The sequence below is a fragment of the Cucumis melo genome, chromosome 11 (assembly GCF_025177605.1).
Source record: "Cucumis melo cultivar AY chromosome 11, USDA_Cmelo_AY_1.0, whole genome shotgun sequence".
NCBI classification, from domain to species: Eukaryota; Viridiplantae; Streptophyta; class Magnoliopsida; order Cucurbitales; family Cucurbitaceae; genus Cucumis; species Cucumis melo.
The window spans coordinates 14,447,102-14,459,488 of record NC_066867.1 but is presented as its reverse complement, the minus strand read 5'-3'; the positions used below and the strand labels follow the sequence as shown (position 1 = coordinate 14,459,488).

The 12,387-nt window shown below is 34.4% G+C and overlaps 1 protein-coding gene across 4 annotated transcripts; it reads right to left on the bottom strand.

The window, feature by feature from the left end:
- Window positions 1-7,108: 7,108 nt before the first annotated feature.
- On the bottom strand, window positions 7,109-12,066 carry LOC103502100 (zinc finger protein CONSTANS-LIKE 9-like). Of its 4 annotated transcripts, none has more exons than XM_008465928.3 (6): window positions 11,826-12,066; window positions 10,359-11,039; window positions 9,637-9,900; window positions 8,166-8,470; window positions 7,762-7,891; window positions 7,109-7,628 (listed from the first exon to the last, which is right to left on the bottom strand). In XM_008465928.3, exons 2-5 carry the CDS (start codon window positions 10,938-10,940, stop codon window positions 7,762-7,764), a joined length of 1,281 nt encoding a protein of 426 aa, XP_008464150.2. In that variant the 5' UTR covers window positions 10,941-11,039; window positions 11,826-12,066; the 3' UTR covers window positions 7,109-7,628. The 4 variants fall into 4 exon arrangements, with proteins under 4 accessions (XP_008464150.2, XP_050947464.1, XP_050947463.1 ...); XM_051091507.1 differs by having other exon boundaries at window positions 9,637-9,867; window positions 11,826-12,064; XM_051091506.1 differs by having other exon boundaries at window positions 7,109-7,891; window positions 11,826-12,065.
- Between the last annotated feature and the right edge of the window lie 321 nt (window positions 12,067-12,387).

The following is a 12,387-nucleotide window of genomic DNA, read 5'->3' as shown; positions in this document are numbered from 1 at the left end:
TTTACGAGAGCATAATGATTCTTATCTCTGAGATCTGAAAATGGAGGGTTACACTTACAAGAATTACTAAGTTGTTAGTATATTCTTGACCGAACTAGTGGTAACTAACTGCTAAGCGAATGTGAGATATTCAGGAGTTAGCATTTGGTCAAGATTGTTTTGGTTCAAAGGAGGAGTAATAATCGACTACCCTTCGGTAGAGGTTATTCTAAACCTTTGAAATATCGTCGTAAAACATAATAATGTTGGGTACATTATTAACATTTGCTAAATTAATTGGTTCTTAAAGGATTATAGTTTTTCTCTAATAAAATATGTTTTATTTTTCAACATGAACAGCTCAATAGTACAACTCTTAGCTTCTGAGAAACTTAGCGGCGATAATTATGCGACTTGGAAATCAAACCTAAATATACTATACTAGTCGTAGATGATTGGTTTGTCTTAACTGAGGAACGTCCTCAAGCCCCAGCCTCAAATGTTAATCGAAATGTTTGAAAAACATTTGATCAATGGGTTAAAGCTAATGAAAAGGCCCGTGTCTATATGCTTGCCAACATATCTAATGTTTTGTGAAAGAAACATGAATCCTTAGCCAAAGCTAAAGAGTTTATGGATTCATTGAGGGAAATGTTTGGTTAGCCTTCATGGTCCCTCAGACGCGAAGTTTTTAAGCAAATTTACATCAAGAAAATGAAGGGAAGGTCTTCTGTTAGAGAACATGTCCTAGACATGATGATGCACTTTAATATTGCTTAAGTAAATGGCAGTCCCATCAATAAAGCAAATCAGGTGAGCTTTATTTTACAATCTCTTCCGAAGAGTTTTGTACCGTTTCAGACGAATGCATCTCTGAACAAAATAGAGTTCACCTTGACCACTCTTCTAAATGAGCTCTAGCGATTCCAGAATCTTACCATGGGTAAGGGAAATGAAGTGGAAGCAAATGTTGCTACCACAGAGAAATAGTTAGTGAGAGGATTGTCCTTTGAGACTAGAGTTGGAAATTCAAATATGAAAAAGAAGAGAAAGGGGAAGACTCCCAACAATAATGAGGGAAAGAAAGTTGCTAAAGGTAAATATTACCATTGCAATGAGGACGGGCATTGGTTGAGAGATTGCCCGAAGTACCTTACTGAGAAGAAAACTAAGAAGGAAGCACAAGGAAACTAGTTCTTGAAAAGCTTGTTGAAGGCATGATCATCCTCAAATTTTGGAGCAAAAGATGTTGTATTGGCTGAAGCAGTGGGAGATTTGAAGTTATTTAGATAAATATTTTATACTTAAAGTTGTTTGGTATACTTCTCAAGAAGTTGAGAAATTTAATATTTGTCTCTTTTATTTCAGAACAAATGTATAGAATATTTTTTAAAATAAATGAAAGGTTCATTATTCTAGAAAAAATATCCAGTTTCGTTCTATCATACTTATAAACAACTTATATAAGTTAAGACCAATTGAAGTAAATATGTCTTTAATACTAATTGTTTAGCATAAAAGACAAAATGTTTATTCTAATACCTATATGGTATTTAAAATTCGATCACATAAATCTCAATGCAATTGGAAGATTGGTTAAGAGTAGACTTCTAAATTAGTTAGAAGATAACTCTTTACTTTCATGTGAGTCTTATCTTAAAAGTATAATGACTAAAAGATCCTTTACCGGAAAAAGGCCTCAAAACCAAAATACAATAAAAGCTTGCACATTCAGACCTCTTTGGACCGCTGAATGTCAAAGTTCAAAGAGGGTATGAATATTTCATCAATTTTGTTGATGATTATTCAAGTTTTGGTCATATTTACCTATTGCATCACAAGTCTGATTCTCTTGAAAAGTTCAGAGAATATAAGGCAGAAGTTGATATTCAATTAGGTAAAACTATAAAAAGACACTTCGATCAGATCGAGGTGGAGAGTATGTGGACTTAAGATTTCAAGACTATTTGATAGAGCATGAAATCCAGTCACAACTCTCTGCACCTTAGTACGTCTAGCAGAACGGTGTATTAGAAAGAAGAAACTAAGCCTTATTTGACATAGTTTGATCTATGATGAGCTTTGCTCTTTGATCCTCAAAATAAATAAATAAATAAATAACTTGTACAGAAAAATACCAGATTCTTAGAGGAAAACCTCACCATAAATCATCAAACAAAGTAGTAAATTAGTATTGAGATTTCCAAAGACGTTATAGATAAACCTAGTTCATCCACTAAAGTGGTTGATAAAAATAGGGAATCTGGTTAATCACATCCTTCTCAAAAGTTGATAGTACCTCGAAGTAGTGGGAGGTTGTTCATTAGCTTGATCGTTACTTGATTTTATCGAAAACCTAATTGTCGTACTTGATGATGGTCTAAGAGGATCCATTGACTTTATGAAAAGGAATTAATGATGTAGATTGTCTATCTGACGTCTAGAAATGACTAACTATGCACATTCAAATAAAAGTTTTGGAAATGCAAAACATGTTCTCAAGATCCAAATTGTTTGGAACTACAAGAATAGAATACTAGCCAATGTCAAGCATCTTATATAGACAAAATGTTGTATATATATATAAAATGTAGAATTCCAAAAGAGTTGGATTATAATTAAGAATATTCTAAAATAGTTTAGAAATTTAAAAGAATAGAATACTAGCCAGTGCAGAAATTTAAAAGAATAGAATACTAGCCAGTGTCAAGCATCTTATATAGACAAAATGTTGTATATATATATAAAATGTAGAATTCCAAAAGAGTTGGATTATCATTAAGAATATTCTAAAATAGTTTAGAAATTTAAAAGAGACTATGTGCTTGTGTATAGTGCTAAAGATCTTATCCTTATCGGATACACTGATTTTGATTAAAAATGTTTGAAAGTTTGCATTAAAATTAGTATTCACTCTAAATGGAGGAGTAGTAGTGTGAAGAAGCGTAAAGTTAAAATGTACTACTTTATCTGGGTAATTGTGCAACGTAGTGACGTTGTGGTAACCTAGATACTTATTGAGCAAATTCATGGTTGTTTTATTTGCAAAGTCCTTCACAACTAAAGTGTTTGAAGGTTACCTAAATAGTTTAGGTCTACGAAGTTTGTGCACTAGGACTAGTGGGAGAATTTTTGGGTATATGCACTAGTTTGTTAACACTCATATGTTTATCGTACTTATATGACTAATTCTCTCACGGTTAAATTCGACATTGTTTTCTCACACTAGATGTTTTAGTCCAAGTGGGAGTTTATTGGAATTTATGTCAAAAAACTCGTAGTTTGTAGTTAAAACTATATTCTATTCAATAAAGTGGTTATTATGACTTATTAATGAAAATATAATACTATAATCTTAAATCCAATTAGCTAAGGTCCTGAGGCTATCTAGTGTACACTTGATCTTTATGTAGAGACATAAACATGGATCAAGTTCGAGTTTATAGCCCAAACGGTCTATAGTGTATGAATACAGTTATGTGCTTATTTTGGAAACGCTATGGATGCGGCCCGCTTCGTAGTTAGTACAAATGAAGTGATCCTAAATCGTTCATGTAGAGACATGGAAGTGGGGGCATCCTATGTAAGGAGTTTACATAGGACTGGAATTAAGAAATAGTCACTTTAAGTTATAACACTGTTGACTATATAAACTAACTATTTCGATTATGATGAACTACATAACTTAATCTTAATCATAAGCTAACTATGAACTTCTACTCAAACTGTATTATTCTTAGATCTGCATGGGTGAGAGCAGCTCAATGTCGCTGACCCAACAAGCCTCTAACTTCAAGGGTAAGACCGGGTGGATGGCTAAGGACATAGGGTGCAATATGGAATTCACTCCTCCCCGCTTTAGGGTTAGTAGATAGGTTGTTCCCTTAAGAACTGAATCTAATTCTTGAACAAGGGATCTCGCCCTCTCATTGGTCCGAGAGGGATTCGATTTATAGGTTGGACCTTAAACCAAATGTTTAATATTTGATCAGTGGGACTTAAGGAACAAGATGTAGTCTCGGGAGTAAAACGGTATTTTGACCCAGTCGAGGTTACTAACAACATGTGATAGATTAACTTACTAATCATGGTTATATCAAATGGACACACATATATCTAAAGTGAGGGGAGTACAACTACGGGACTTTAGTGGAATGACCCGTTAGTTAACGAATGTCGATTAGCTCGATCTAAAACAATTTAGCCAATTAATCTCGGATTTTTGGATCCCACGATCTATAGGTTCATTAGGTTCCCCTGCTAGCTCACACGGAATTAACTTAGAACAACATGTTGGAATAATTCGAATTGTTCGAATTAGGTAGAAAGAGAGAAACCGACGAATATATCTGATACAGCTGTCGGTTATAGGGCTTTATGTTTAAATGTGATTTAAATATTAAAAATATGAATATGGATTCATATTCGAAAGCTCGAAATTGATGGAAATGGTCAAAGTTGTGAAAAGTCAAAATGTTGACTTTTGACTTTGAAAAGTCAAACTTTGACCGGTTTTATATTCAAATATAATTTAAATTTTAGGAAAATGAATGTAGATTCATGCTTGGGAGGTCGAAATTAGTCAAGACGGACAAAATGGTAAAAAGTCAAAATGTTGACTTTTGACTTGAAAAGTTAAAGTTTGACTTTTACTAGAATGGTTAAATGACCATTTTGCCCCTTGACCAAAGTTAGTGGAAAAATCCAATATTTTGTTGGATAATCCCACTAACTCTTAGCGGCTATATGGAAGCTTGTGGTGATGACACCAAGCCCATTAAGAGAAAATGGAATAGTGAATCAATCCGCTAATGGTTAGTGGATTGTAAATTGTTGGACTTTGGTGATTCAATTACATGAAATTGTTGCATGTAATTAGTCTATTTAAGGGGCAATTTTCAAATTGAAAAAGATTTTTGCCATTTTTTTTGTAATTTTGAATTACAAATTAACCTAAACTTTTTCTCTCTCCCAAATCTCAAACCCTAAAATTCCTTCTCCAATTTCCATCCATCTTTCTTTATTTCCTTCATTAAACAGGTCCCACAACTCGGTTCTAAGTCCGGAGTATAGCGGGTCAACTCTAGTGGTGGTTCGATTCGAGTTAGGGAGAAGATTTGGAGCTTCGAGAAGCTATAAAGGTAAGTATTTCTTTTAACCCTAATTTAATGTAAGTAGGGTTGTGTTTAATGCATGTTAATCACTGAATTAAGTTTAGTTTCAATTAGAGTAAAAATTCGATCTTTTATCCGCTACGTTCATAGCTTTCCATCAAAATCTAATTGTAGTGAATTACAGTGTATTTGTGTATTCCTTTTCGGTTGTTGTTTCTAAAATCAAAGGGATATCTTTTGATATATTGTTTTTGTAATTTTAAAGAATAATTAAATAAACAAATAAATAATTTATATTCACAACTGTATCTATATAACCTATAATTAAAAATGAAAAAAAAATATTATACACTTTACATATTTCTTTCTGACCTTGGAAAAGTTTCAGAGATCACCTGAATGGGCAAGATAACGGTGAAAGATTTTCAGTTAATATTGTTGTACATGCCACAATTGAGAAGTATAATGGTGTTGAGAATAAATTTTCCTAAGAATCAGAGCTCAAACGAACAAAAGAACTACGAAAACAAACCTTTGTGTCGATGAAGAAGCTCACCTGAATCTGGAATTGTTTTGATGAAGAAGATAGCTGGAAAGAAGAAAATCCCTTGATTTGCATCTAATGTATGAAGACATTAAAGAGGGACGAAGCTAGAAGCTCCAATTGTTTCTGCAACTGATGGAAGGCTTTTGAAGGTTTGAAGGGGACGAAGGATTTAAAGAATATTGTTCGGTGGAATTTACGAAAGCGAAAGACAGGGAATCTGGAATTTTTTCGGTTTTGAAGAATTTCAAGGGTTTTAAGAATATTGTTTGGTGACTCTCTTTCCCTCAACGTTTGAATGCCTTAAATATTTGAAAGGTTTGAAAGATGTGAAGAGATTGATAATGTTTGAATGCCTGAACGCGCACAATGTGAAGAAGATATAAATAGTTGCAGAAATTATGTGGAACTTTGATGGTGATAGGTGTTAATTTTCGGATTTTGAGGGGAAATTAGGAATTTGATAGGTGTTAATTGTATGTTGGGAGTTTGATTTAATTATAAAGTATTTGTGGTTTATGTATTTAGATTCAAGTTTTTCACTTAGGTAGGAACATTTAAGATATTGTTTCAGTAATTTTTTTATAGTTTTTTTTTTAATTTTGCTATTTTATCAATCTAAATAAAAATTTAGGCACATATAGATTTGTCCATTCCATTGTGTACTGGGTTTAGACCCAGCCCAATGCACACATGGCTGGACCAAATTTTCAAATCATCGGTTTGATTTTCTCTTATATCAGCCCAATATCTGAATCTCAAATTTTCCAATCTAATCCTATCTGTCTATAAAAGATCAGATCTCAATTGTTTGAAACTAATGGTCCCCATCATTATTTTTCTTTTTTCATTTTTAGTTATTTCGTTTGTGCTTAGTGTTTTTCCCATCTTCCAAAACATTGTCATTTCTGGTCTCTCCTCCAAACTTGGTGGGGATCTGTCAGTCATTTCACAGTCCACTCTCTGCAACAAAATGACATTCTTAAATCTTAAGTTCGTTTCATATCTTATAGGCATTTTTTAAATAAAAATTATTTGCTTCTTATCAGTAAGTCTATCTCTATTTTGCCATCTGGTCCTTGTAATAGACACTTTGCAGCTAAGATCATCAATAAGAGCAAATCACCTTTTTTTTTTTTTTTTTTTTTGTAATATCTCACATGTTTTTCTACTAAGCTTGGATCAGTATCACTTTGTACACATTACTTAATAAAAGAAATCAGTTAAAAATGATTTGAGTTCATTGACGTGAAGAAACTTCAGTTCAACATGTAGAACTAGAACTCACTCACTCATGATGGTGAACTGTCAAATTCAAGCTACTAACATTGAAACAGCTTTACATTTTCATAGGGTAAATTACTTCTTTTTAAGCAAAAAAAAAAAAAAAAACAAAAAAAAGAAAAAAAAAAAAAAAACAAAAACAAAAAAAACAAAAACAAAAAATCAAAAATAAAATAAAGAAGATGAATTTACAAAGTACGAGTATAATTATCAAATCTCTCTCAACTGGACATGCAATTTATCATCTTACATTTACAAGTGGGAAAGAGGAGAAAATCTTTAGGTTCAACCTTGGAAGAAACCATAATCTACTACTACTAAACTCAACTCATCTTCATGTGTTGTAAAATATGGCGACTGTGCTATATACAGACAAAATAATATTTTGGCAATGGTGGTTTCGTCACCCAACAAGCCAGGTTTCAGATCAACAAAAAAGAAAGAAAGAAAAAGAATAGTCAGGTAAGTGTAGTTTCTGACCAACAAGGATCAGTAAACAAATATTTGTAGAGGAGCTGGCCTTTATGGCAACTACCACTCAAATCTTGGAGCAATCTTCTGTTTTCTGTATTATTGGACGGGATGTCAAATTGAAGCTCTGATCATACACCCTTTTTCGATCTGCCCTGGAAATTTTAGTTGTTGAATCTTCTGTGTACTCCGCCTTTTCGAATCCATCTTTCATCTTCGGGTGATATGGAACCTTCCTGTGATATAATCAGACAGCTTATCATCATGCATCGAAATCATTCACTTGGTTAGATAAATAAAGAATGCATCTTTCCAAGAAAACATCAGAATGATTCCTTCCTTTTTGTAAAGCATAGTTAAAAATTGTACTCAGCAGCTTCTAGCCTGGTTCAGTGGGTCGTAATCATACGCCTCTCCAGCCTTCACAAACCGTCCCTTCACACGCCTTCTGACATCGGCTCTCGCTTTGCGAGTGGCGTATCTCACTGTTTTCTCAAACCTACAAGTGAGGATTGAAAATCAATTTAAAATTAATAAAAGTTCATGATGTGACAAGTCAATTCATTACAAAAGAAGTGATGGGAGATCTTAAAGTCCATTCTGAGGACTATCACGGTCATTCTGAGGCTGGAACAGCCAACAGTTAGCTCTAATGAAAGCAATGAAATGAAAAACATAAAGATCCACTGCCCCGCACCAGCTCAGCAGGAAGAAAGACAAGTGTCAGTCTATTTAATTCAAGAATCATAATGAAAAGAGGCAACAATACTTACTTGCGCGTCTTCTTTTTCTCCTTATAACGCTGAACAGCACTATTGCGATCAGTAGATGGGAAGGAACTTTCAGTGCTAGGTGCACACCATGGAGGCTCACCCATTAGAAACATTGAAGAGGCTCCACAGTCTTGATGATCACCAGCACTACTCTCACCAGTAAGGCCAGAAAACGACATACCCGACTGGGCTTGCCTTGAATTGAAACAGAGAATGGGTTCGGTTTTAGTACTCATCACTGAGTCAGCAGAGGCACCATTGCTGTAAGCTGGCTGCATTTGTTGGACCACTCCCACGGAAGAACCCTGTAAAAGGTCATGTCAGTTCCAGTATGGCTTTCGAGTGATACCAAAGAAGCATTGCATTATGTACTATATATGGGATAAAGGTCCAATTACAGTGTCAGCTCATAAGAATGAAGATTCAAAACACAGGTTGATGCATGCATGAGAAATTTGACTTCAAAGCATGTATTTCGACTTTAAGCCGGAGTCCAATGTTTTCCTAAGAAGAGGCAAAATTTTACCTTCCAACTCCAATCTTTCAATTTCAAAAATTCAGAGGGGACAAATCATTTTTTCTCCAGGAAAGTCCTCGTTTCTAAAAAAGATACCTAATCTTTTTACTTAACAAGACTAAAAAGGATGCCCTTTCTTCTTTACTCCATTCCTCTTTCGACTAATAGAATCCGATCTGAACCCCTCCCAGGCGCCCAAAAAAGGAGCAAGTTCCTGGAACTTCAGATGAAGATTGATATAATGCTAGTGCTTTGACTCAAAATGATTTCAACCAAACGTCGCTACTATTAACTTTACCAGATGACTTTTTGAATCTTTTATCAAGTTACCAAGCGCTGCATGGTACTCATAGAGCACCTGAATTAAAGAAATCTCAATAACTAGATACCAAGCATCACTTTAAGGACATCGTGTTAAACCTCCAATTCTGCATAATTATAAAAGAAGGGGCAAGAGAGGACATGTACCTGAGGCTGCTTGGAGAGAGATTAATTGAGAGGAGGGGAAAGTCTGTGAGACCCGATTGTCTGTTATATAAATCAGGAATGTTTTGGGAATTGATGCCCTAGGTCTTATTTCGGTAAAAGCTGCCAAGGACTTTTAGGGAGAGGATTCCAGACTTCTCAAAGGAGCTGGTTACTGCTTTATTTGTTTGTCTTAATTTCCATTTGAATTCTTCTTTTGTTAGACTCTAATTCTGTCTTGCGGAACAATTGATATTATTGCAATATATATTGAGCAGGCTATTGTCTCTGTTTTAGCTATTGTTGGGATTTTCCCGAGTTTCAGGTCAAGGAATCTTAACGCATCGAGATAATGGTCTTTACGAGTTAAGACCAAAATTTATGGTAGTAATATCTAAAGGGAGAAGCATAGGATCATGGGAGAACAATAGTAGAAATATTGGCTTATGAAAATTGTAATAACTGAAATAAATACATTAAAAGAATCACCTCTGCAGCAACAGCACTGTGGGAAACTGAATCTTCAAAAGACAGGCCTTTTGCCTCAAAAAAGCTATCAATTCCACCATTCTCGAAAAACTCTTCAGAATGATTAAGGCTCATGCTAAATAGGTCCTCATAATTTTCAAGATTCAAATCCATTTCATCCATATCAAACTCCTTGTAAAGATCGGCATCCTCACCGCAGAATTCAGCAACTTTTGTTCCAGGACAGCAAAACTGCATGCCAAAAATGTGATGCCTCAAAAGATCCTTGACAAGAACCAATAATCAGAAATTGGGAAATCTGCAGCAACATGCATTTGCCATATAATGACAATCAACCAAAAAATTCTATTTGACGTGTTTACAAATAAAGTTCAAATTCAAATTATTCCCGACACAACCATATCATTTATGATTGCTCAAGTAGATCATTATTTAAAGAGTTGTGAGAACATTATTTGTAATGAGAATGAAGTGAGGGTGTGAAAAGTTCAATGATTATTCAAAGAAACTTCAACGTTGGATTCTGTAAGACCCCTAGTTAGGATTATATGGGGATAGTTACTTTCTTGTGAGACTATAGCATATTTTTCATATATTTTCATATTTTATTTTCTTGTACTTGATTTTCCTGCCGAATTTCTTGTTAGAACCCTTTGTCATATATTTCCATATTTTGTTAGAAACTTGGCAACAAAATCAAGTACAAGAAAATTATCATTCACCTTGGGTAAAGCCACATTATCCAATTCGACTGACTGATCTGAAGTGTGAGGCCTAGAGCCAAAGAGTGAAGATGATCCAACCAAAACATTTGACTTTTCTCTGCTACAAACATCACTGGCTTCAGTTGACCGGGGCATTCTTTGACCAGCGTTGTTCTCCGAAAGGCTCCAGGCGCCCGTCAAGTCAGTCTCAGCAATGCTCATCAATCCCAGTTCTTTCTCACAAGCATCATTTACGGATGGAACATCCAAAACAAAAGACCAGATGCAAGAAAGTTCTGCAGCCGATGGACAACCAGAGTAACAATTGATGGTTTGCCTCTTGTGTGATGATGAAGCAAGGGTAGATGTGCCATGACCAGTCCAGTCACAATTTTGACACAGAGAAACTCTCTCTTCAATACACCTTACCGTGGAGGGTTGCAAATGGCATCTTTCACACAACAATGTTCTTGTATGTCGCCTCGACAAGGCGTTAGCAGAATGGACATTACGATCACATGATAAGCACAAACACGCAGCGTCAGATCGGCAGTAAACCATTGACCTCTGATCCCCACAAAAATCACACATGAAACCCATCTTTGCAATTGACTTTTCAGATCTCTCCGAGTTCAAATTTTCAGACCAAAGAGTAGCTCCTTCAGGGACTGCCAAATGTGGTGAATTTCTTTCCAAAACCTTCAAGAATTTGATATGATACAGATTATCACCACATATTTTTTATAGAAAAAAGCAGGTTATTTGAAATAGAAAGAAAAACAAATTGGAAAGACATTTATATGTTAAATAAATATGACATGTGTTTACAGCATTTATTTCCTCTGATCCTTGCAACTATAACAAACCAAGTCAAAACCCAGAAATAGAAAAACACATGTGAAATTATTATTATTATTTTTTAAAAAATAAAAAGAAAAAACAAGAAATACTTTATTTAAATAGAACTAATTCCCAAAAATATCATTTAAATGCTCTACTTAAAAGAAAATTATATGGGTAGATCCAGAAGGTTTGGAGCTATAAGGAAATCAAACACAGAGCAGAAAAAAAAAAAAAAAAAGAGAGATCAATCCAACACAAGAACTAACCAGTTAGAAGAACAAACCAGACAAAATCATCTCAAGCACAATAAAGAAAAAACATATATAAAAATAAAATTTATGCTAGGAAAGGGATGGATATAAAAAGGAAGAAAAAGCATGGTATGAAGGCATGAGAATTCTGATAAAAGGAATCAAGCAAATCCAACTTGCCTTGGAAGGCAAAAAGAAAACAAAGCCAAAACTTCCATTTGCAGAACATGAGAAAGAGAAAAAAAAAAACCACAGAACAAACAGCAAAAAAGTGGCTCAATCTGATGATCATAAGCATATGAAAATGAAAAATAAGGGGGAAAAACCAGCAAGGATCTATGTGGTGAAAAGGGTATGGGAAAAAAACAGGAAAGAAAGAGCAGAAACATACCGAAGAGAAAAAGGCTGAGTATTGAAGAAGAGGTTTTGGATAATAATTTAAGAAAGAAAGAAACCCTAGAAGATGGAGGTTTGTTGAACTTTTTTTAGTGTTGAGATGGATAGAGTTAGAGTGACAGAGAGGGAGGAGGATGAGAGGAGGGAAATGTAGATGTGGATGTGGGCATATGATAAGTGTACAGAAAAATGTGACAAAAAGGCTCAAAAAGCAAAAAAGTTCTCTCTTTTGGCAGATAAAAAGTGCAAAGAGAGAGAAACCAAAGCTTCAAAAAGTTCACAAAATAAATGAAATTTATGTTCAAAGTGGGACCATGTCCTTTTCCCCTGTGAAACCGTATGTTAGGCTTACTCCCTTTTTAATTACTTTTCTTGGATTAGATTGGAAGATTAATGTACCCTACCCACCACTGTAACTAAACCAAAAGAAAAAAAAAAAAAAAAGTGACATATAATGACATAATTTTACTTCATGAATGATTTCATTTTTCAATCATCAAATTTCATTTTCTTCCTTCTCTTTTTTTTTTCTTTCTAATATTCTATGGTAAGCTAAT